The sequence below is a fragment of the Ostrinia nubilalis genome, chromosome 3, assembly GCF_963855985.1.
Source record: "Ostrinia nubilalis chromosome 3, ilOstNubi1.1, whole genome shotgun sequence".
NCBI lineage: Eukaryota > Metazoa > Arthropoda > Insecta > Lepidoptera > Crambidae > Ostrinia > Ostrinia nubilalis.
This window is the reverse complement of record NC_087090.1, coordinates 1587444-1612624: the sequence shown is the minus strand read 5'-3', so window position 1 is coordinate 1612624 and position 25181 is coordinate 1587444. Positions and strand designations below refer to the sequence as shown.

Genomic DNA, 25181 nt, shown 5'->3' with positions numbered 1-25181 from the left:
TTTCGGTTTTGATTTATAACCCTGTTTCAGCTCGGAATGACAACTTCTCAAAATGACAACCGGGGCGCAAATGTCAACTTCGCTATTGCTCACAATGACAAATTCACATTTGGTCTACTTCGCATAATGTCAACTAGGGTAAACCACCCAATTATTGGCACTTTAAGCAGCTACTTCACAAAACCGGTAAAATTTACATGTAAAAATATGTTTTATCGAAGATAAAAACATTTATATTGGTCTTTTAATCTTTGCAGAATATTATAAAGTACTTATCATTAATAAATTAAATCATTTATTCAATATAGTGTACCTTTTAAAAAAATACCTCAAAATACCAGTTGTTGGCATAGCCAAACCTTTTATTGGCAGTGATAATTACCTATTATTGGCACTGTTCTCGCAAGACTGAAAAATAGCTGCTAGGTCTTATGTAGAGGTTTTAAAGAGATTCATGATAGAAATAAACAAAATAAAATCCTTTGTTTAAAGAAAAGTAACATTTTTTTTGTATAGGAACATACCATATCAGTTCAAACGCTTATATTTAAATATGGTTTTAAACTTTCCATAACCACTTTTATCAAATCTTCTTTTCTCTTCGGAAATCCTTTTTTGCTACTGATTTTTAGTTTATCCAGTCAACAAAAAGCTGTTCTTCCTCGTCAGTTAAAACTGTGAATGGACCGGTCTTAGAGCGATGATCAGGATGTTTCAATCTGAATTATAGTAGACCGTGGCACTACTTTCAAAGCCTTTCACAGGCTTATTCCTCTAATCCCCGTCAACGGGGATTAGTGAACTTTTTATTCATTAATCCCCGCTAACGTCAATGGAGCTTATAATGGGGATTAATGAACTAAAAAGTTCATTAATCCCCATTACTTTATTTTATTTTTCTTTGTTCAGAAAACTACGTTAAAAAATAAAATACTAATGTAAGAATCATGTACCTTCTATTTATTATTGGATAACAACTCACTTATTGATTATTTTTATAATCAAATTAAATTAAATTTAAGCCTGATTACAAAGCTATTAATTTACACCATTTTTATCTTGTTACATTTTGGGCCAAATTTGTATGTAATCGTTTCCATCTTCTTTTAAATGATGAATGAGGAATAACGATTCAATATCCATAGTGCTTTTGGTTAATCAGGTAAGTGTTAATTTTTTTAAAGTATTGTAATCAGTCTTAAATTTAATTTGATAATACAAATAATAAGTGAGTTCTTATCCCATAATAAATAGATGGTACCTGATTCTTACATTAGTATTTTATTTTTAACGTTATAAACTCCATTGGCGTTAACGGGGATTAATGAACAAAAAGTTCACTAATCCCGTTGACGGGGATTGTCAACGGGGATTAGTGGAATAAGACTTTGAAAGGCTTTGAAAGTGGCTAAAAAGATAATATTTTTTATTGGCACCTTTTTAACCAATGTTTGACACCCGTGCCAATAAATGGATTTTATATAATTGGCAGTGGGCCAACATTTGGATTGGTGTATCCAAAACGTTAGAAAATATTTTAAATGCAATTTAAACTCAATTTTGAGACAAACAAGGTATAATTTTTAATAAACTCAAATTATTTTAAATACCCTTTTATTGGCATGTGTGCCAATAAAATGGATAAACAAATTTTACGCATACCAAATGTTGGCATACTACAAATAATTAAAAGTTGGCGGTTAAATTATAAAATAATGTTTTAAAAAGGCAGTTAATATATTCAATAATAAGACAAAATGATTATGTATAAGAACAACAAAATAGATTTGCATTTTTTTTAAAGATTATGATAGCTCTTACCTTAGTAAAAAACGAATATTTCGATTGTTTTTTTCGCACAGGTCCCGGTTTGTCAAACAAATGGTTGAAGCGCCGCGATGTTTGAAAAAATAATAAACGTGTGTAGCCAGTTGAGTAATAAATGATATTACTCTTCAATTTCTACTAAAAAATATAAGGTTTGGCTACAAAGAATCTTAATTTTCTTAAAAAACTGGAGCATGCCAATAAATTGGTAGAGTGCCAATGATTGGGTGGTTTACCCTACTTGTTGATTTTTATTTTCATTATTTCTAGAGTTCTAGTTCTTCTAGAGTTGTCATTTCGAGAAGTGGGAATCTGTCCTTATCCGAATAAAGGGACATTTTGCGCCCCGGTTGTCATTTTGAGAAGTTGTCATTCCGAGCTGAAACGTCGCATTCTTTGTTACACAACACCATCAGCTATAGATCTAGCGCTTATTAACTTAGTCAGTGCCCCACGACACGAGGGACAGATGGGACACGAGGACACATCATTACATGACAGAGCATACAACAAAACTGAAAGAAATCTGAAGTCTCGTTGACGTTTGACGTCTCAACAACACCCTCCCGTGCCGCTCACATACCTCAGGCACTAAGTTAAGCGCTAGACCTATAACTGTAAGGGTGGGTTGTACCAGTTGTACCATCATACTTTAACTTTGACAAACGTCAAAAATCTGTCAAACTCCATACAAAAAACACCGGTTATCGTCATAGTTACGGTCAAAGTTAGGTGGTGTAACTCAACCTTAGAACTCAAAATTGCTTGTAAAATGTAAATGCATGGTTACCTACTCATTAGAATTTTATTATGGTACTTGAACTTATTAGTATAGGTGTTGTTTTAAATAATAAGAAAACAAATAAGATCATGTTGTGATTTAATCACACTTGAAAACAATGGTAGTCCCGGAAGTTTCATTATTACTCCCAGACGAACATTACAAAAGATACAAAAGTACCTACTTACATATCGATAGGTACACAAGTGGGATAAACACGGGCCCAAAGGGTCATTCTGTAGCAACCAGGCAGCAAAATTAAAAAATATCTTATAGGCTTGATTTCCTTTTAGGCTGACATCGGTGACCGACGTCAGCGGCGCGCACGATTACACACTACTTCTATGTAATCATCTGCCGCTGACGACGGCGTTGCAGTGCGGTGCTTCATAGAACATTGTGTTTATTCGGCGTTTACCCGTGGTCCCCCCAACATGTCTCCATTTATTTTAACCATGGTCCCACCGCACTAAGTGGCAAACATTGCATGTCACCTATGTCTGGGATGAAATATCAAACGCCGAGAAGGATATGAGTGACTTTAACCCACATGTGTGATGTGAAGATAGTATAAAGTTATTATAGTGCCGTACCTACCTATAATTATTTTCTATATTAATTATAGATTTTTTTATAATATTATAGATACCTAGGCTAGGTGACAAGCAATGTTTGCCACTTAGTGCGGTGGGACCATGGTTAAAATAAATTACCCGTAGACCCACTGGCAAACACTGTTCAGAATGGTGGTACAACGGGTAAAAAAAATTACCCGTGGACCCACCAGGGGGACATGTTGGGGGGACCACGGGTAAACGCCGTGTTTATTCGTACGCTCGACCGATGTACGCGACCGACGTCAGCGTAGGAGGAAATAAAGCCTTAGAGGCACAGAAATAACGTTAGTCTTTCGTTGTTGTTTTAAAAGAATGTTCATCTAAATTGAGAACCAGTTTTTTACCTATAAATCCTTACTACTCATTGTTAGTCGAACTAAATAAGATTATTCTATTATAATTATATACATTTCCGAAAATGCATTCGGATTTTTGGATAGCAAAACGAAAATAATTTCCTAAAAATCGATAACTTTTGATCACGCCCGCCTAAATTCTACAGGAATGACCCCAATTGGTTTCTATCCCGTCTACTTCGCTTACATTTGCCATACTCATTAACTATGTACGTAGTACAAAATATTACACATTAACATAAAAATGCAATTTGCAACAGCTCATACGGTGTGGTTGAGGTATTAAAAATTAATTACACCAAGATATTGCGGATTTCATTACAATATAAACAAACTATTTTCACTATTGATTCAGAAATTCATAGCATTCAAAGAAAAAGTACAATTTTTCCACGTCTCTCAACACACTTGATGGATAGTTAATTTGATTATATTCAAATAACAACAGAGAAATGTACAAAAAACAAGTAATATGCAGTAAAAATACTGTTAAATTTGGTAACACAGGTAAATTACGCAATAAACACCTTGAAACTAACTTAAATGAATTTCCAAATACCGATGCTATATTTGATTAAAAAATCAACAATGAGCACTTTAATGTGGTACATCATACTTAAAATATTATTAAATGGATTTATGTATAACTTGAATCGCTACCTACCCTACGAATTATGATATATCAGTATCATATAATAGTGGTTTTATAAGCTATGTGACACAATGAACACAATGGATGAATGCAAATCAATTACAAACAAAACAACTCCTTCATAACCTTCAATTAAAATAAATCAACGCTTACAATGTTTATTATATTATGATTTTAGCTCAACAATTTATTTTAATTTAATTGCGAAATGTCAATAATTTTATATAAATTAGCCGGCTAACAGCCTCACATTGTCGACCCGAGTCATTCAGTGTCAATGTTTGTGCAGGAGCGCATCCCAAAAACGAGTCTATCGAACGGTTCGGAGCAAAAGCTCCATACAAAAAACAACACGCTGATGTAATGAAGATAAATTATGTCAGCGCTTTCACTTTAGGTTTCCTATACACCCAACGCGAAAGCGCTCACACCGCGTCAGGACGCTACGGAAGCTCACAATAAATAAATTCGGCGGTCAACTCAAAACTGTCGCAAACGATCACAATAAAACCAACGCTCTCACACTATGGCTACGTTCTTACCGATATTATATACAAGACCGCGCTCGGTACACTGAGCGCGGTTAAATATTTACAATAAAGTTTTGTATGCTTTGGCTATCGAGGGGGGGGATTCCCCGGGGGTGGGGGGGCACTAGCTGGGTTCGGGGGATTTGTGACGGGGAGCGGGCGCGCGCGGGGAGACAGGTCGGAACGTGCACTCGAGCTCGGAGTCGGGCGTTCCTGGCGTGCCGGGCGTGGAAGGCGTGCGGCGCTCTGTGCACATGCGCTTGGACAGCGGCGAGTCGGCCTCGTCGAAGCGCCGCTTGCCGCCCGCGTAGCCGCCGCCGCCTCGCCCCACCGGGCTGAAGCTCGACGCTCGGATCGCGATCGGCGACAGACTCCGCCGCGTCGTGTATTTCCGCGTGGGCGACGGGGACACGACTGGTGAAAATCTGAAAGGAAAATCGTGGGTTTAGCTCATGGCCGTTGCAGGTTTTCTGATAGTATGTAGGTAACTTAATAGGTGCAAAGAGTGCCGCAGTACAAATTCATCATTGGGGCGACGAATCAAGTAGTTTTTCTCCCACCACAACACCGCAGCTGTATTGACAGTTTGGCCAGCAATTGAATCCAACCAGTGATGGTTAAATAATCCCTGGGGAGAATTTGTTCAGAAATCACGATGCTTCTCAGTACTAGCATGGAAATAAGGTAACAGTTTACTTTCTTGTGCAGTTATCAATGGTGGGTAATGTAAATCTTAATTCATGATGTAAAATGCTGTATTTCCCAATAAAGATAAATAAGTATTTGAGTTCAAAAGTATAAATAATATCAACTTGCCTCAGATACAAAACTTGCTACCTTATTAAGTATCATAAACATCATAGAAAAACCAAGCATATATCAATTTCCCAAAGAATGCAACCTTCTTCAGTTACTTTGCATTTTTTTCAACAAGCAAATGCAAATAGTAATATTGATATATTACCTATCTAATCTAATCTCTAATAAAAGCTATCATTCACATCACAATCTTTCTAAATCTATAGGCAAATAACGCCGATATTAAATCGTTTCTCATGTAACTGACCTTCACATTCTTTTAAATTCTAACTTTCATAATATTATCTTATTGTTATTCTAGTTCAAAGTTTGCATAGAATACAGTAACTTCAAAATCATTACAAGGCATTTAATTTTGCCAGTGACGCACTTTATAGTTATGTCAGTCACTGGCCCCGGTCATAAACCGATACTTAAAATTTTATGAAATAAACATGCGCTCTTCGCGTTATTTAGGTATTGACTTTTGATCTCTACTTATTATAAAGAGGTAAACAAAATTCTGTTTGTTTGCTGGGCTGCTTATGTATCCAGTATGTGTGTGTGGATATAAAATTAGGCAGAAGTTCCTGCTGTGTGGCGGTTATTTACGTCGAGCGTTTCTGTTCTACAACCTGATTTGTCGCGCTTTTTTATCCAGCAGCAAACTGACATCAGCTGAAATCAATGAGCAGTTACCTGTCCTGTGTAGCCTCGTGGGCGATTTCTGCAAACCCCGACGAGCGTGAGGTCGTGATCGTGAGGTTACCTTGATGAAAATATACTAGGGTTCCTGCTTTGTGGCGCTTCTTGCAAGAAAGTTACATCCGTCAGTACCTCAGTAGTCTTTGTTTAGTTACCTGTGTGGCCACCTCGCGCGAGTTGGCCACGTCATCACACTCCTCGTCCCGCTTGTGGAGGCTACAGTACATCATTGACTAAATAAATGACGATCAGTTACCTGTGTAGCCTCGCGGGCGAGTTCCGCAGGCTTGTTACAAGCATGCGTTCTAGAAGCTGGATCAGAAATACTAAAGATGCTGCTTTGTGTGTAGCTTCTTTATATCCAGCAGCGGACTCTCATCGGCTAAAATGAATGATTTATCAGCACAAATAATATCTGGATGAAAAATCAGGTATGAATTCCGGCTTCGAGGCGCTCCTCTACGTCCAAAAGCAGTCTGTCACAGGCTGAAGTATAAGTTACCTGTGTAGCCTCGTGGGCGAGTTCTGCAGGCCGGCCACGAGGGTCAGGTCCTCGCAGGACTGCCCCATCTGCATGGCGGAGTGCACCTCGCGCTCGTGCGTACCTCGCGCGTGTTAGCCACGTCATCACACTCCTCGTCCCGCTTGTGGAGGCTACAGTACATCAGTGACAAATAAATGACGATCAGTTACCTGTGTAGCCTCGCGGGCGAGTTCCGCAGGCTTGTTACAAGCATGCGTTCAGAAGCTGGATCAGAAAGACGAAAGATGCTGCTTTGTGTGTATCCAGCAGCGGACTCTCATCAGCTAAAATGAATAATGATCAGTACCTGTGTACACACGGGCATGAGATCCAATAGCTGGATGAAAAATCAGGTAGGAATTACGGCTTCGAGGCGCTCTTTAACATCCTAAAGCGTTCTGTCATTGGCTGAAATAGACAAGTTACCTGTGTAGCCTCGTGGGCGAGTTCTGCAGGCCGGCCACGAGGGTCAGGTCCTCGCAGGACTGCCCCATCTGCATGGCGGAGTGCACCTCGCGCTCGTGTGCCACCTCGCGAGTGTTGGCCACGTCCGCGCACTCTTCCGCGCGCAGCTGGTTCACGCGCGGCGTCAGACGCGGCGCCCACGAGTTTTGCTGGAAGGAGATGCGTTTGGGTAAAACACCATTGGAAGACATTATAGATTATAAAGGGTGGTGAGACAAATACACTTCACGTTAGTCCCCAAAATCAAAATTAATTTAAAATTATCTGTAAAATAGATTGCTAACGTGACCTATGGGTTATTCGAAAAGGCAGTTAATATAACAATAATCTCATAGCTTAGCAGTTGCTCCAGACGATGGCCATTTTCCTCCCATCTATCTCATTCATGAGGACATACCAGATTGAATAAGAGAAACAAATGAGTCGAAATAATGTTGCAGTCGGCAATTCTAATGTTATGGGAGAAAAATCCTCTATCTACTGCAATATCGACCATGCTTGCTGTCCACGTATTGCTGTAAAATATTGCTAGTTTTCGACTATAGAATATCAGGTTTCTTACAGTAGAATTGACAGGCGCGGAGAGCGGGCTGAAGCTGCTCCCGCTATACCGCCGCATCCGCGACAAGTTGTTGTTAGACAGCATGCTGAAGAAAGGGGCGCTTCTGTAACAAATTGCCACATGTTCAATCTTTGACACGAGACAGTCACAAGTATAGGACACTTTGTCATCAGCAGTGACACAGGGACGGAAATAAAACACTTTATTTCTCGGTAATGTTGACCTCTGCCTACCATTCAGACTAACGCCCGTATTCACAAACGATACTCGCTTAAATGAAGCAGCAAATCGAACGCACAGCGTTGAATAGAGCTTTGTGATTGGTTCAGTTTGAATTCATGTGTCACCCTGTGCGTCCACGCGCACTGTGAGATCTCATAGTAATGTTTGTGAATACGAGCGTAAGTTTTATAGATCTTGTAGTGAGCAGTAAATATTTATTATTTTATCATACTAAATTTTATTGTGAATGGACAGATAAGAAACATTCTCTCTTGGATTAAGTGTGACACATGCACTGAGAACAAGATTAAGCACATACTTAGCAAAGGATTCTCAAAAGACAAAAGGTTTTTAAGTAAATATGGAGTCTGGTGTATTATTGATATCCACCCACTAAAACTGCCCAAGGCAATAAACAAGCAAACAAACAATTTGTTTTTACTGAGGTATTAAAACATCATAAAAGGATGTGGAATGTATGACCTCACAGCTTAGCATAATGCCTCCCACTTGCACTAATCATGTTATGTGCAATCGCCATTTACATTAATTAACATCATACAAAATCCAAATTATGGTTTCTCCTTGGGCTTGTTATGTTAGTAATATACCACGAAATTGTATTATGCGGGTTCAATCAGGGCTAAATATACACAGAAAAATTAAATATTGAATAAACCTTATCCTATGCACATGTCTATTAATTCATCAATTTATTTCTAAGAACTTCCTGTAACATGCAGACATCTTGATATGAGGTAATGATTGTTTTTTTTCAATAGTTGCTCAATAACATGGAAGCTAATTTACCTGACATATGTATTTAAGAAATTACTTACAAGTTAAAGAATAATGTAAACTCACCAATAATTAAATGTAGCTGTGTACAGTTTCACTGAACAAACATATTTATGAGTTAATAAATAGCCGCATCAATTATTTTAACCCTTCATTTGGCAAGACACAAATTGTTTGAATTTTTCAATAAAATCTATTTAGACCTAATTGTTACTATCAAATTAACTTAAGAAAAATAGTAAAAAAAATATTTGGTTGGTATTTTCGCGAAAAACGATTGTTGCTTATTTACCACATTGCCAAATAGGGGTACTTAAATAAAAAATTGAGATATATTATAGAATTAATTTTTTTATATGAAAATCTTAAAAAAATCAATCGTATTTCACATTTTATGCATAAAACTTTTTTTTGGCCATTTTCGCAAAGTCGATTAATGACCTTTTTCTCCAACATTTGATAGATGACGTATGTCATCATACTTCACGATCAATATGCCGAGCCAAGGTTGGCTTTTTATTTTCTCTTTAGCTTCTGAAACTGGTATGTTACCGTTATCTGCTATAGTTGTTGACTTCAACGCAAGAAAAATGTGTTTATCATTTAAATCAGTTCAGCGGTATAAATGTGAAGACAGACAACACAGAGACAGACAGCAAATTCTTCCTCTCTCCTAAAATGCTGTGCCCGACAGGGTCCGTAATTGCATCAAAAGTAATTACTATACCATCTCTATAACATTATTCATGTAATACATGATTGATTTATTGTGTATTGACACTCTTTTGTATTAACAAAAAGCTAAACCTATTTTGTTAGATGTTTGGCACTGTTGCTTCTAGGCAACATCGAGGTTCGGAAGCATGTCATGTATTAGAAAACACAATTTCTACGCCAAATATTGCTTTATATGATTAGTTTGATTTATTATGAATTAAATTTAGACAAAACAAAAATAATTAGAGATGATAAAATAGTACAAAATCATAAAACTTCCGTCTTTGTTATTCTCATTGCGCGTCATCTTGGCGTCTGACAGAAATATGGATATGAAATCACTCAAAACTCAGTCGACGACCGATTTACTAGTGTTTTGCTGAACTAAGCTTTGTAACAAAATCGAATGATTTGCACAAAACTTATTATTTGGTGCTGTAGAAATATTCAAAGTGGTTGTTGCTTAACCCAGTTGTTACGGATATCCCTTTTTTCTTACGATTACTGTGATTTTGTGTATATAGGTTATTTAATGCATCAAAGTAACAGGAAAAATACTCAGAATACAGAACAAACCAGAAGGAGTGTTCGATAACATTTCTACGCGGCAACTTGTGTCCAAAATACTTCCCCTCCCGCGCCCCTCTACCCCCTTTAGTGTTACTAGCGCCGTGTGACACCCCCATTTTTGGGGTAAAATTATGTAATTTTTTAAAGAGATGTTAAACAAGTAAAAAATAAGTAAGTGAAATAAGTACACACGGCCAGTGTTAACTATCCATTTCCGTTTTTGCTCTCGCTCTTATCAAATGGTGATTCTTTGCGATAGAACGAGACGACATGACTGGCCATAGGCATAGATAGTACCTACCTACCTATGAATTTAATTTTTACTCCGAAGTAACTAAGTGTAAGATGATTATTTATTTCTATTAAATAGTGTAATATATGTACTATATTTTATGTAGGTATAATATGTTATTTAAAAGTCAATTACAAAAGTCGAATATAAATTTTAGAATGCCAAGTAAAACAAAAAAGAAACTTAAGGTTCTTTATTATGTAAACATATCGACAACAAAACATTTGTTTACGGCGCAGTAGTGCTTTTAGTTTAACTTTTCTTGGAGTCAAAAACAGAATCCAAATCAAAAACATCACCAATACTTAAATTTGATTGCGAGGCAACTCTGGCTGTGTATCCTGAAAAAAAATCAGAGTAAGTATGTAAGCAATAATTAATTACTTAAAATTATTATTAAATATACAAATATTGCTGCTGCTGATCTGTTGATACCAATGCCTTACTTTTGAATAAATGGGAAAGTATGAAATTCACGATAGTAATTTATTATCTCCTCATTATTAGGGAGTAATATTATAAATTAATTCAATATATTGAAATCAAATCAAAATCAAAAATATTTATTCAGTTTAGACCACAAGTGGCACTTATAATTTAATTAATCAGGTTGTCATGTCATGGATGAAATTACACTAAAAACTAATTAAAACAAAAAGGATGGGGAAAATATTCCATTATTCTGTGGTAACGCTAACAAAATTAACGCGTGAATTTTTTATAAGTAGACAAATGTAATTCAATATAAAAAAGTAGGGTAAAATATTCCGTTGACCTGTGGCAACACTTACAAAATACAACCGTGATTTTTTTTGAAAATTATTATTTAATTAAAATGAATTGGAAATGTGCTACTTACGGATAAAACATGATCCCATGCACTTTCTTCGTAATTCCAGTAGCATTCTTACATGTTGGAACGGCACAAGACGGCATAATTTAATTATAAAGTGTCAATCTGACGGATATGTAAACAATGCGCGCGCCGGCCATTGACTGATTGCTCTAAAGTCAAAGTAGTGCGATTTGGAGTACTATAAATGAATACACATTTACGCCCGTTGACGGTTTCTGGTTTGTTCCGTATTCTGAGGAAAAATACAAAAAAAAATATTGGTCTCACGGAAAAGCTGGAAAATGGTGTTTGATATACGGAACGCTAGTAATATGTACGGCCGCTTGTTTGAACTTAGTGATAATACCAATTCGTTGCGATTTGCATAAGTTATTAAAGTATTTCCATAAAATATGGAATATTCATACATAAAAAAACATAAGAGTTAAATTTATTATATTTGAAATTTAATTCCAATAGTGTGATCTGTATGATATGACTCAAAAAAAATCTGGGATAAAGGGAAACATTGTATTTCTTGCAAAAAACATTGCATTTGTATGGCATAGTCTGATGCACTGTATTTTATTATGAATGATCAATGTCATCAAAGCGCGAGGTTTCATAAAAACTGCCTGATGTGATTGAATTTGAGATGGTCATACTCATCCTTTGTTTATGTTGCGGAGAAAATCTCTTGGTTTTGACAGTTGGTGCAATTTTCAATGCATTTGAACTTTGGAAACAACTGTGACCACACTATTAAATTATCATCCCATCTCTAGGACATAAATGGCTATCTAACGTGATGGCAGTCTTCTTCATCATCACTGAATGAGGAATTCTCTAGTGATTTCTGAGTGGGCTGTCATTTGTAAGCCATACAAATTTCTAATGACACTATTTTCGTCATCAGAGTTCTATTTGGCTAAGTCACCATTACAATTTTCCGGATTTTCCGGCGGGAAAATTGTGATTGAGTTAGGGATATACTCGTTTAATTTTTCTCCAATTCTTCAATGATTTCATTTAAAGGAAAGGGCCTCGAAGGCAGGCGCTAAAACACCAAAATTCCGCAGTTCATATTACTAGCGTTCCTTATACGGATCACTAAGTTTAACGTTGAATTAGTAACAGTTACTATAAAAATATTTATAATTATTTTATAGATTTACATAAAGTGGACTACAAGCTTTCATATTTCGGCAAGAAATACTTTAGAATAAATACATATCATGTTTGTATTCACCTTGAAAAACTCATCGTAAAATTGACGATAACAACAAAACGCTTACAATTGAAATGTGACACCCAATGGAGAACAGAACACCTCTGATGGACAAAGGGACCCCACAGGAATAGTTTAACATAAACAATGTTATCACAAACTACCCTCATTGTTTATAATAATTTAATTTTTATGTTGATCCGTATATCAAACGCTAGTAACAAGTGGGTTAAAAGCATCACTGCCAAATGAAGGGTTAATGTGGAATATTTTTGACTGCATAACCACAATACACAAATCAGCAATAGTGACCACTTGATATGTGGCTGCAGCCTTCTTGATGAGTGCACACTTTTATTACCAATCCAACCACAATGTTATGATTTACATGGCAACACAAACCATAATAATAACAGCAGGCAAGTAAATGCATATTGAAATAACAATTGGATGTGTTAATAAATGTTTTGATAAATTATTGTTTATACTAAACACTCTGTAGATAGTGATGTTTACTGTGCAGGTTAAATAAAAACCTATTAACACAGAGTAGGGAATGATACCAATTTTTATCTACTAAAAACATTCATTTACAGCCTAAAGAATCATGTTTTGTAACATGTTTTACAATTCTAGGAATGTCTGCTTTATTTTTAAAATGTAATGGATCGTGGAATGTTTATTAATTACATCTGTAGCATTAGCAATATGTAATTACATGCTAGATATGATTATTATATGCTACATATATTGCATGCTGCATGATGTAGCAAAACATGCACTTATTTTAGCTGTAACAACTGTATACCATGTTTTATACCAAGCATATTTTATTCTATTCTATTCTACAAATGTGTTATTTATGGAAACAGCAAATATGGTTAGAATGAAGGTGTTAGTGTAACCTGACACTGGGCAACTGAGAAGTCTTAGTTCACAACATAGTGTAACAAGTTGTTACACCAAAATTAAGGAACTTGTTGGAATTTCTTGTTACTAACAAGCATGTAATAACTATATTACTTTATGTTAAATCTACTAATTGTCTCTCTTGGCACTGCAAAAATTGGGGATGAGGTTACTTATGTGGCTGAGACAAGTTGAGGCTATTAAATAACTATTTGCAAAAGAATCTCTAGTAGCAAATCTAACTACTAAAGTCACTTACTTGATACATCACACATTCAGTCCATGAAGTTCCATATATATATTGTAAAGAAATAACTATTTTCAGAACTACATAAATCATTACGGTATACATGATAGCACACTGGACAAAATGTAAAAATAATTTAAATTCAATTTCTTTTACAACAACATGGATTTAGGTGATATCTTACATGTTGAGAATAGGTAACTACTTTATTTCCAAGATTACTACGAATCATAAAAAGTCCTCATAACATATGCAGTTTTAAACTACCTTGTGCACTGTACATGTGAATGTTTCAATGATAATTAATTTGACTTTGTGACACTTGAGTCAGCTTCTACGCATAAATCTTAATCAGAAGATATTCTAAGAAATTCATATCGAGTACCAGTAAAAAAAAAGTCATACCAATCCTGTCAGTGAAATTACAAACCAAAACAAACAAACAAACAATCTTCACATACATATAGAATTGGCAAATATGCTCTAAATGACCCAATATACTATAAAAAGGACACACTGCAACATATATGACATATTGCTTCAGAAATACATGTTATTTTTCAGTCTGAAACCTGGCAATACTTACTTATTAGTCAATATCAGTGATCCAATACCATAAATTTACATTTTAAGCTGAGATTAGAAAACAAGATGCAACCAGGTTACAATAGGGGTAATATAATAGAGCACAGACTGAATAATGCATGAAATAGCACTAAGCACAGGCATGGCACCTACGAGCCACCACAGCACTTGTCAAAAATAGGCACTCAGCGTAGCAACAACCACCCGGATGCCTCCCGCAGGCGTGTCGTTACCTCCTTCAGCACGTTACCTGGGCGCAGTGTTGGTGGAAGGCGAGGTCACCGCTGTAGAGGCTGCCTCATTGATAAGGGGTGCGCTGCTGCACCTTTTCAGTAAGTTAGGAGCATCCACATCCATTATCTTACGGCCACCATTCGTTCACTGACGTACTATGTAGTTATACACATCGGGTCTGCCGACACGATTAGCGCTCTACAGTTTATGTAACACTGTAAGTGCACTTACAACAACTATAATAAACGAATTTATCTACTTTTAGGGCTAATCAAACATAATTTACGACGCGTAAATGAAAGGATAACACAAAATAAAATGAAAATACGCTACTTGAAAAGCTAAAAAGTGGCTCGAAGCTGACCTGTCAAATCAAATCGCCGCAGTAAAGTATCGTTCAAGTTAAAAATATTTACTTTTAAGAAAAACAATCTTTGTTAAAAACGATGCTATATTCTATTCATCGATATCTGATCAATTAATTTATCAAAATAACCTTCTTAGTTAATTTAGAAATGCATTATAAATTCTTTTAATGGCAAAATATTGGCAGATTTACGAAGTCATAAACAAAATAGTTATGAACGCATCCAAAACAAATGTCATAAATGTGAGCAAAATGCACTCCGATGTACGCATTTCATGATTTATTTGAATCCACGAACACCAACGAACTCAGAGCAATTTCAAGATTGTTTTTATGACACAAAATATGTGTGTCGTAGCATACGTAGAATGAAACGTTTGTTATTTATTTGGTTGGAATGTGTACGGACGGTGCACCATATTTTTTTGTATTTTTTAAAATTGAATTTATTAACATAAAAATCTGTCGATGTATTTACGGAGGAGGTAAGATTATTTTAGTAGAAGTACAGTGTGAGTAGATGAGTTTTATTTCGCTCATCAAAATTTGTAAGTACCTTTAAAATATTCTTAAAATATTACTATTTACTCTTCAGCACTACACTGAAATACTTTGTAGCGGCAATAGTCGGTGCCGCTTTTTATTGTGAGTGGTTCATCTACATCGTACAGCCCCGGTATTGGCAGAGGCTGGAGTGCAGGGGCTATGACGCGACGTGCACTAAAATATTGTTCATTGCGGACCCCCAAATTCAGGGGGACCTCGCTGTTTCGCCGCCTCTCAGCTACCTTTACAATTGGGATAGCGATCGGTGAGTATACATTATGCTGTCTACCATTTTTTAATCCAATTCTTCATAATCATAATCTTATCATAAATTTTTATGATAAGTTCCATTAATGTCCATAATCTCTTTGTAAATGTTTTTATAACACAGTTTGGTGTGATAAAAGGATGCATTAATTTTATTAACCTAATCCAGTACCTAGGTACTTATGACATAATATGTATAACATTAATTTATAATTTTTCCAGATATCTCAAGTCAACATTTGCAGTGGCAGTGAACCAGTTCAAGCCAGATGTGCTGGTGTACCTGGGAGACCTCATGGACGAAGGCTCCGTGTCCACAATGGCTCAGTTCCACAGCTATGTCAAGAGACTGTCAGGGATATTTGAAGTCACTTATCCTGTAGTGGTATGATACATTTTACATCTATTAAAATAGTAATAGAGATATAAAATAATAGACTGAATAACTGGAATAAATTATTATTTTGTGAATTGGAAACTTAGGTGTTTTATCCTTTCCAACCATAGAATAGTAAAGAAACCAAAATAATATAATTAATTTAATTACAGCAAGTATGGCTGCCCGGTGACAATGACATTGGGGGTGAAACTGAACCAATCAAGCAAGACAAGGTCAGAGAATTTGAACAGGTCTTTCACCAGCCGTCTGTGATCACATACAAGAATATATCATTCTACAAAGTCAATGGGATAACACACACCGTACCAAAAGCACTGGAAGAAGACGAAAGCAACTTCAAGATTGTAGTGTCCCACTATCCCATTACAATAAGGCATATTATTGGGCATAAGGTAATTGTGTATTAATTTCTATGATGTTTTATTTCTAAATGCTATTACTGCCTTATATACATCATTCAATGCTAGTGTCTCTAAATCATTTTCACTTAAATTCTGTGGATACTGAGAAATAAGATGTATTTTCTCATTACAGGTGAATGATGGAATACGCCCCAATATATATTTTTGTGCTCATGAGCATGAGTCCAAGTATGTGAAACAGAGTAAAGACCTGACACACAGAGAAACATACCCTCTTTATGATGAGAAAGTGTTAGAAATAAGTACTGATGAAGAAAAGCTGTATGAAATCTATGTGCCAACATGTTCTTACAGAATGGGCACAGTCAATATTGGCTTTGGAGCTGCTATATTAGGTTTGTTAACTCATTATTATGTAAAGAATCAGATATAATCATCTTATCTAGGTAAATCATTAACTTATTCTTCAAAACTCTTTGCAGAAAACAACAATGAAGACATGAGGTACACAGTCTTCTGGTCTCCAACAAGGTTTCCATATTTACGCTTCTATTTGGCTGTTTTGATATGTCTCACAGTGTACTGCCTCCTTTACTGTGCAGGTAGGTTATTCAGTCGATTGCCCAAGCATAAGGCCCCAAATGCTGATAAATTGCCACTATTGGACCGTATTTAGTATTACAGATAAATAAACCCTAGGGGCACCTTAATGTGATCCTATTTTTAGCATTCCCTAATGACTGATTTATATTAAAAAGCAATATTAAAATCTCCAGAGTTTTAAAATCTTATTTATGTTAGGAATTTAAATACATACTTACTAATGAGTAGGTATTATTTTATAATAATGTACAAATACTTATTCCAGGAAAATATTTTAAAATTAAGAGCTTTTAGCAGTGTTTAAAAATAATAATATGAAATGCTTGTGCAGTGTCTATAGTTTTCGGGCGTCTATTCCGCCCTCGCCGTCTGTAAAGATGAATATTCCATGACTATCAACATGTTAATTTTGGAAGTTTAAAATACTTTAGCAAAATAGTGATGAATATTTTATAATTTAAACGAACAGGGTAACAATTCGATAACTATGAGCTGAATTACAAAATATTGTTTCCAAATCAACTATTATCCATTATTAAAAATATTAGTATAATTAGTTAGCATATTCCGTATTGCATATTAGGCAACTGTGAATCTCCTCTTCACTGAGTCTCATTACACTATAAGAGAGAGAAGCTTCAGTTGTCGTGATTTCTAATTTATGAAAATTGTGCATGTTGTGTATTTAACAAAACTATGATAGTAACTTAATATGTATAAGAACATTATTTTTGGTAACAACTTATAAAAATTGCATCTTTGGCATGCAATTTTTGTTGTAGAAAGAATAACCCATATAATATTTTGTCTTGGTTTATCAGTAAATTACTATTTTTGTATAGTAAGTACAGTATTTTTGAAGAGTATTAAATCCATTTATTATTCATAGTGTTAATAGTATAACAAAATACAGCTGATTGTGGTATAATAGTAGTTTATTTACTGTAGTGTTATAAAAATTAATAGTTTATACAAATAAATTATCTTTTTTAATATTTACATTTTTTTTTCTTTACACAGATATTCCCTTTTCCTTCAGATATGCAGCTAAAAATATTGTCAATATCATGTAAATATTTTGTAATATAAATGACTTAAAGGCTGAAATAAATAATGTTCTCATTAACAAATTGATAGCACCTGTAAGGAGATTTGCTACTAAGAAATATACTAGCCCATTGCTATTTATAGCAGATATGATTAGAGGAACATGAAACTGTAGGTCTTTATTTTGGAACTGCACTTCAAGGAAGTACATTATCATCATAATAACTACTAGAACAGTTTGTAGATAAAAACAGTAGCCAGCATTAGCTAAAGTTCTTGATGCTGGGCTGTAGAAATGTGCTGTGACTGCTAAGAGACTCATAATAATGCTCAAGAACATAAGTTTCAGCTGAACTTCATATTTCTTGACTGTATCCTTTTTTATTTCAGACTTTAAATATGCTGCAAATAAATACAAAGATACATATCCAAGACTGGATGATATACCTTCTCTATTAGCATTTATTATATTGGTGCGAGGAGTATTTCCAAACACCCATTGCTTTAATCCCAAATGTAACATACTTTCATGAAGGCCCAAAATCACAAACCCACATAGAATTGAATTATTACAGTAGTATAAAAGTACAGTTGATATAAGTTTGCAGATTGCTACAGTGAAAAAGAAATTCCAATGTACTCCATATTCAGTAACATGTTCTTGGTAGTCCAACTGCTTTACAGAAATAAATCTGGCCACTCCGAGACAAATTAGTATGGATAGAAACTTGATGTTGCCTTTGAGTATTGAGTTCAAGCTCTGGTTGCGCAAGTCTTTATGAACCAGTCCACTCATTAGCACAAACAGACCCACCCCTGAGTCCATGAGACTAAATCCATACTTTTCAGTCTTAGCCAAGTACCTAGGAAAGCTTTGAAAATCCACAGCTAGAATACAGAATACTGTCATCAAATACGTTAACCCTCTCATCAAAGATATGGAATGTAATTTGCTAGTTTTAAAGTAGTTTTTTGTGTTAAAAGTCTTGTGTATCTGTAGTTTGGGATAGTTTAACATAATTTTGGTAAGTAGCATTGTAGATACAATACAATTTAGTAAATATATGTATTCAGATAGTATAGTACAAGAAGTTATGAGAGGTAGTACGATAAGAAAGTATTCAAGTATGTATTGTAGAGGTTGGGGACGCTTCGTTGATAACGAACAAAAGAGCGAGCACTGCACGGTGAAGAATATGTACAGGAACGTGTGGGTCGCCGTCGATCCGTGGTTATTCGTCATAAACGACTCGTGGTACTTCTTGTATTCTGTAGCGTTCATTTTCAATAGCTTTTCGTCCATTATATCTTCGTTTGTTTACGGAATTATCCAGAGCGTTCATTCGCAATTTTTATAGAATTAACAATCTGTTCTACACTGTTAGCTAGTCTGGGTATGTGCAGTAATAATTTTGCCCACAAATAACACGATTCTGATTAAAATTTCATACACGAAATCAGATTTTATATCAACTTGCGTAAACAAAACATAACCTTCTTCTTCTTCTTCTTCTTCTTTTATTTTGGCGACGGCTTGGTTTTGAGAACCATGATTTCGCCAATGTCACGTAAACAGCTTTGACAAAGTTACAGGGTTTTAAGAGAAAAAAAAAAGAAAATATTTAAGTTTTTAACAATAAGCGAAATTATTTGTGTGAGTACCTAAAACAAAACAAAAAAGACATCACAAATTGAGACAACACAAATATATACATAATACAGGGATTAAAATAGTTGGGAGAAGGAGGGTAGGATGGGAGATTGGGAGGGGAAAAATAATTTTGATTATACCTACAAGCGAATTTTTCGGGATTGGATAAATTTTGATAATTGTTTTAAAAGCGGAGGATTCATGGAGTTTAGTAAACATTTAATATTAGTAGGGCGAGGGACGCTGTCAGGGAGGAAATCTAATAAGGAGGAACCTATGTTTGGACAATTAAAAAAAATATGATTGGTTGTGCCTTCGTCTAAGCCACATTCGCACAAGGAACTATCCTTTATATGCATCTTCGCTAGGTGAACCGGAGTACACGCATGACCAATTCGCAACCGACATATAATTGAAACAGAGCTTTTAGGAAGGTGTTTGTATTTAAAAAACCAAGGTCTAGGAGGAATATCTTTTTGAATATCTGCATAATATTTGCCAGCCAACCTTTTTGAGTTATCCCAATGAGTTCTCCACGATTTATAGAGATGGGCTTGAGAGAGAGATGCAGCATCGTGTGAGAATAAAAAGTAGTGCTCTAGTGAACCAAAGGATATGGCATGTTTAGCACATGAGTCGACAGATTCATTCCCTGGGATTCCTCTGTGACTAGGAATCCAAGCCAATACTATGTTGATATCCTTCAGTCGACAATCGAAAAGGGCTTGTCTTATTTTTAGAACTGTGGGAAATTTTACTTTGCATTTGAAAGGGTTAGCTAAAATTGATTGTAGGCAACTAAGGGAGTCCGAGAAGATTAAAACGTTATTTAACGAATGGGATTTCACATAAAGTATGGCTTCTAAGATAGCTGTAGCTTCACCGGTGAAAACCGATGTAACCGGGGGACATTTAAAGCTAAGTGCGACTTTGTACACAGGTATCCACACTGCGGCGCCGACACAGCCATCATCAGCGAGCTTGGACGCATCTGTGTATATCGTGAGCCATCCTTGCCAGTGTTCGTACAGAATATTTCTGAATTCTTGAGGAGCTGTAGGGGAGTCTTTTGAAATACCAAAATTTAGAATAATAGGGGGTTGAAATATTAAGGATTCGAAGCTGTTTGAGAAGAGGGGGAAAGTAGTAATTTTAGTAATGGGACATGGGAGACGACCAAATTTTTGGAAGCTTAGCAGAATGCAAGGGGTTTTTTGAGAAGATGATGGATTATTAGGAGAGGAGAGAAGCTCAAGTTTTTCTAAAAGAGGGTGGGAAGCATTCTGAGCGACCTTGACAAAGAAACGGTCGCTGAGGTATTGCCTACGTAAATAGAGGGGAGGGTCAACGCACTCAACTTGTAACGCGTTTATAGGCGAAGATTTCATGGCTCCCAAAATTATACGTAAGCACTTTGACTGGCTTTTAGCTAATTTATCGAGGGGAACTTTATTGCAAGGGTCTAGAAGAAAAGACGCGTAATCAAAGTGGCTGCGAACGATGGCGTTATAAAGAAGCTTTTGGGAGTAGGGGTGGGCCCCCCACCAAGTGCCAGAAAGGGCGCGAATTACATTGATTCCTTTTTCTGCTTTCTTAAGGATGTAGGTAAAGTGAGCGACACCCGATAATCTAGTATCCAGGATCAGACCTAAGAATTTGACCTGGTTGCAGTTAGGAATAGGATCACCGTTTAAAGATACCTCGATATCTGGAATGTGCCGTTTCCGGGTGAAAATAACACAACAACATTTCGGCACAGAGATGGATAGGCCGTGAGCAGTCATCCAGTCGCCGAGATAGTTAAGAGCAGCACTAAGGCGTGTGTTTGCCTCATCTATCGATTTAGATGTAATGTAAAGGGCAATATCATCGGCGTACTGTAGAATGTTGCAGAAGGAATTCACAGTTTGGTCAAGGTCGTAGGTGTATAAGTTATAAAGAAGTGGGCTGAGCACCGATCCTTGAGGTAGACCCTTCCAGAGTAGACGGGGCGGGGATGTGATATTTTGGCATTTAATTGAGACAGATCTTGCCATTAAAGAGTTACTGATGAAACGAACCAACTTCTCCGAGCCACTCAGATGTAGCAGTTTTTGCCTGAGCACTGGAAGTAAGACGTTATCGTAAGCGGAAGAAATGTCCAAAAAAATTCCCACCAGGAATTCCTTATTTGTAAATGCCAGTCTGATATCAGTAGTAAGTATGCTTAGGCTGTCCAGAGTACTAAGACCTTTGCGAAAACCAAATTGAGACTTCGCCAGAATACCGCGAGACTCCATAAACCATTCTAGTCGGTTTCGAATCATGTGTTCCATGATTTTTAGAAGGGCAGAGGATAGGGCGATAGGGCGGTAGGAGCTATGTTCCAAGGGGTCTTTCCCTGGCTTTGGTATAGGAATGACGATTTGTTCCTTCCAAGAGTCAGGAACGATACCCTGGTCAAAAAAGTTGTTAATTAGTTGTAGGAAGAAAGATTTAGCTCGAAGGGAGGAATTAATTAAAAACGAATATGGCAATCCGTCGGCTCCAGGGGAAGAATCAGAGAGGCCAATTAATGCGGAAAGGAGTTCATCAACAGTAAAGAGGGAGTCTAAAATACCAGTTGGGGCGATGGGAACAAGGGGAGAGGATGGGAAGCAATCTATATAAGGAACAAAGGGAGGGGCTAACTTGTCAGCAAATTTATCCAGCCAAACAGAGGGATCATTAGAGGGAGAGTTGGATGCTGAAAGGGATTGACGGTACCTTTTTATCTGTTTCCATACCACAGAAGACGGAGTCCTAGGGGACAAAGACTCACAAAAGTTAATCCATCCTAACTTTTTCTTTTTGGATAAAAATTTCTTTGTCTGGGCAGCTATCTGCTGATAGTGTAGGTAGTTCTCCATAGTCATAGACCTATTATATTGCTTTTCGGCCTCCTTACGTTTAAGAATAATGGCTGAACATTCTGCATCCCACCACGGAGGGGAGATCTTTTGAATAGGTTTTTTTTGGGGGAAATGTTCATCTGCAGACGACCGAAGGATATTTGTAAAGGATTCGTATACTAAAATAGGGTTTAAAGGAGTAATTATAGGGAGGGAATCTAATTTGTTATCCACCGATACGGAAAAAGCTGACCAATCGGCGTTCTTTAATTTGTATCTCAGTAAAGGAGGGGGTCGGGCTGTTGGGGATGATTTGTTAGGGATGGTGATCAAAATAGGGAAGTGGTCGCTGCCGAAAGTACTTTTCAGAACATTCCAGGAAAGCAGAGACATAAGGTTGGGGGAGCAGAAAGACACATCCACAGCGGAAACTGGGTTCTGAGATGGGGAGCATCTTCTAGTCGGGCAGCCATTGTTCAGTGCGCATAGGTTAAGGTCGTCTAAGAGGTCAAGAAGTAAGGAACCTGGAGAGTCCGTATGGTATGAGCCCCATGCGGTATTATGGGCATTAAGGTCACCTAGGACAAGGACGGGAGAAGGGAGAGCTAAAATGGCTGAACGCAGTTCATTAAGAGAGGATGAGTTAGGACGGGGGATATATACGGATAGAATGGAAAGGTCGAAAATTCTCACAGCCACGACATTAATGTCTTGGCTGTGTGAGGGAAGAGGGATTTGGGAATAGGAAAGGGAACGCCTTACAAGCAAGGCGCTTCCTGCGTATCCGTCGTTTCTATCATCACGGAGACATGAGTAGCCAGACACACGGAAGTGTGATTCCGGTACAAGCCAGGTCTCCGAGACGGCTAGAAACGACGGGGAATATTTATTGATTAAGTAGGATAATTCATGTTTCTTCCGTCTAATGCTCTGGCAGTTCCACTGGACCGCCTGGATTGCCATTATTGTTGGATAACTGAGAGATTTGGAAAAGTTTGTGGGCAACGTTGGACGGTATATTATTTTTGTGCTGGGTAACAATCTGAAGGATGAGAGTTAGGACGAGGTCTAATAGACTCTCGTCGGCTAACGGCGATGATGAAGAGTTGTTGGTATTAATGGCACAACCATTAGGGAGGCTAGACGCACAATTGCCAATAATGGCTTGGTGTGCCTGCCTGTCATAACCTTTTCCTAATGGCGCGTGAGAGCGGGGGGAGCGGGAAATGATTTTTTTGTAGGAGAGAGGGAGGTGAGATGAATGCGGATGAAGTGGTTGGGATGGAGAGGATAGAGGTTGTGAGGAAGGAGACTTGGTGATGTCGGCATAAGACCTACGAGTTGTTGGGTACAGGGACGAAGCCTCAGCGTAGGAAATATTGTCTTGAGACATGGCTATTTTTATTGCTTTTTGTCTGGAGTGCTCAGGACAGGATTTGTTGAGTGCGAAGTGCGGGCCAGTGCAGTGAATGCAGGTGGCCTTTTCCTCCGTAACATCACAGCTATCCGCGGAGTGAGGTTGCGTGCATCGAAAACATCTTGCCTTCGACCTGCATTGGGCTTTGACATGGCCAAAGCGGCAGCAGTTGAGGCACTGAATGGTGGGGAGCTGATATGTCTCGACTGGTATAGAATTGTGGAACAAAAACACCCTTTTTGGCAAGACCTGTCCTTTAAATGTCACAACCACCGATTGAGTAGGGACCCAGGACGCCTGACCATCTGTGGTCACTTTTCTATTTAAACGGCGGGCTTTCAGAAGGATGCCACATCCATCAGGGATCGTCAACGACTCTGCAAGTTCTTCCATTGGAAGGTCAGAAGGGATTTGTTTAATAAGGCCCATGCGGGTCACATTATAAGTGGGGATAGTAGCAGAGTACTTACAGAGTGATAAAACCTCACTATTCAAAAATTTGTTCGCCGCACTGGCAGAGGAGAACTCTACGGAGATTCGGTTCCTGCCGATTTTTTTAACACCGTCATTGATGACGTCTGAGATTTTGTTGGTGACCAAAAATTTTCCAAATCGTATTGGTTGGATGAAGGTTGGGGAATTAGGCTCGGATTCAATGCGTGAAACATGAACCAAGAAAGGGCCTTTGTCAAGGTCAGTATATGTTTTAGGAGCAATAACTAAGGATGGGTGCGTGTACACCGGTTGACTGCTTGGGGATGTCATTGGAGCAGAAGGGTTGTTGGATCTCTTAGCGGGCTCTGCGATAACCTCCGTATCTAGGCGGCGCTTTGTCGCGGCTTGTGAAAAAAGCGGTTGAGAGATGTCCATTGGGAGGGAAGCCGGGTCCGGAGGGTCCGGGGGTTCAGGAGGGGTTAAATCCATTATACTTACGGTTTACCCGATAAGACCGTCACCTGTATTTACTTATTAAAAATAACTAAGCTTAGAATTAAGTTATTTGCTTAAAATGAACGCTAAAGCTTTGATTTTTCACTGAAAACACCGAAAACACCTGAAACACGTGTTGCCACTGTCACATGCGGCGAGCCAGCCCAAAACATAACCTAAAACATCTCTCAGCTCAGCTGATAGTTATGTCAATGTCATTTTTGACGTATGATTGTTGCGTTCAGAAATCTTTCCCAAGAAGGTCCCA

The 25181-nt window shown here is 37.2% G+C and overlaps 4 protein-coding genes and 1 long non-coding RNA gene across 6 annotated transcripts; 1 reads left to right on the top strand and 4 right to left on the bottom strand.

The window, feature by feature from the left end:
- Nucleotides 1-3434: 3434 nt before the first annotated feature.
- Nucleotides 3435-6862, bottom strand: LOC135088216 (uncharacterized). The gene is made up of 2 exons (XM_063983099.1): nucleotides 6769-6862; nucleotides 3435-5188 (listed from the first exon to the last, which is right to left on the bottom strand). The coding sequence occupies exons 1-2, from the start codon at nucleotides 6840-6842 to the stop codon at nucleotides 4888-4890; spliced, it is 375 nt and encodes a 124-aa protein (XP_063839169.1). The 5' UTR covers nucleotides 6843-6862; the 3' UTR covers nucleotides 3435-4887.
- Nucleotides 6863-7211: 349 nt separating this feature from the next.
- On the bottom strand, nucleotides 7212-14841 carry LOC135088117 (uncharacterized). Its single transcript, XM_063983000.1, has 3 exons — nucleotides 14470-14841; nucleotides 7817-7919; nucleotides 7212-7403 (listed from the first exon to the last, which is right to left on the bottom strand). The coding sequence occupies exons 1-3, from the start codon at nucleotides 14574-14576 to the stop codon at nucleotides 7212-7214; spliced, it is 402 nt and encodes a 133-aa protein (XP_063839070.1). The 5' UTR covers nucleotides 14577-14841.
- Nucleotides 10594-11503, bottom strand: LOC135088215 (uncharacterized). Its single transcript, XR_010260972.1, has 2 exons — nucleotides 11275-11503; nucleotides 10594-10756 (listed from the first exon to the last, which is right to left on the bottom strand). It is a non-coding gene; the product is annotated as an uncharacterized LOC135088215 (long non-coding RNA).
- A 343-nt stretch (nucleotides 14842-15184) lies between the features above and the next one.
- Nucleotides 15185-17997, top strand: LOC135087539 (metallophosphoesterase 1). Its single transcript, XM_063982291.1, has 6 exons — nucleotides 15185-15305; nucleotides 15416-15631; nucleotides 15856-16018; nucleotides 16183-16425; nucleotides 16568-16790; nucleotides 16878-17997. The coding sequence occupies exons 1-6, from the start codon at nucleotides 15289-15291 to the stop codon at nucleotides 17069-17071; spliced, it is 1056 nt and encodes a 351-aa protein (XP_063838361.1). The 5' UTR covers nucleotides 15185-15288; the 3' UTR covers nucleotides 17072-17997.
- A 13-nt stretch (nucleotides 17998-18010) lies between these two features.
- LOC135087527 (phosphatidylinositol-glycan biosynthesis class W protein-like) lies at nucleotides 18011-25107 on the bottom strand. Of its 2 annotated transcripts, none has more exons than XM_063982280.1 (2): nucleotides 25090-25107; nucleotides 18011-19539 (listed from the first exon to the last, which is right to left on the bottom strand). In XM_063982280.1, the coding sequence occupies exon 2, from the start codon at nucleotides 19346-19348 to the stop codon at nucleotides 18011-18013; it is 1338 nt and encodes a 445-aa protein (XP_063838350.1). In that variant the 5' UTR covers nucleotides 19349-19539; nucleotides 25090-25107. The 2 variants fall into 2 exon arrangements, with proteins under 2 accessions (XP_063838350.1, XP_063838340.1); XM_063982270.1 differs by lacking the exon at nucleotides 25090-25107 and adding an exon at nucleotides 24917-25076 and having other exon boundaries at nucleotides 18011-19707.
- Between the last annotated feature and the right edge of the window lie 74 nt (nucleotides 25108-25181).

Excerpts from the sequence above, each read along its gene's own strand:
- LOC135088216 (XM_063983099.1), bottom strand. The coding sequence starts at position 6,842 with ATGCAGATGGGGCAGTCCTGCGAGGACCTGACCCTCGTGGCCGGCCTG. Across the intron at positions 5,189-6,768 it reads TCGCCCACGAGGCTACACAG|ATTTTCACCAGTCGTGTCCC; the intron begins GTAACTTATACT and ends TTTTCCTTTCAG.
- LOC135087527 (XM_063982280.1), bottom strand. The coding sequence starts at position 19,348 with ATGGACGAAAAGCTATTGAAAATGAACGCTACAGAATACAAGAAGTAC.
- LOC135087539 (XM_063982291.1), top strand. Across the intron at positions 15,632-15,855 it reads TACAATTGGGATAGCGATCG|ATATCTCAAGTCAACATTTG; the intron begins GTGAGTATACAT and ends TAATTTTTCCAG. Across the intron at positions 16,426-16,567 it reads GGCATATTATTGGGCATAAG|GTGAATGATGGAATACGCCC; the intron begins GTAATTGTGTAT and ends TTCTCATTACAG.
- LOC135088117 (XM_063983000.1), bottom strand. The coding sequence starts at position 14,576 with ATGGATGTGGATGCTCCTAACTTACTGAAAAGGTGCAGCAGCGCACCC. Across the intron at positions 7,920-14,469 it reads TCCACCAACACTGCGCCCAG|AAGCGCCCCTTTCTTCAGCA; the intron begins GTAACGTGCTGA and ends AATTTGTTACAG. Across the intron at positions 7,404-7,816 it reads CCGCGCCTGTCAATTCTACT|CAAAACTCGTGGGCGCCGCG; the intron begins GTAAGAAACCTG and ends ATCTCCTTCCAG.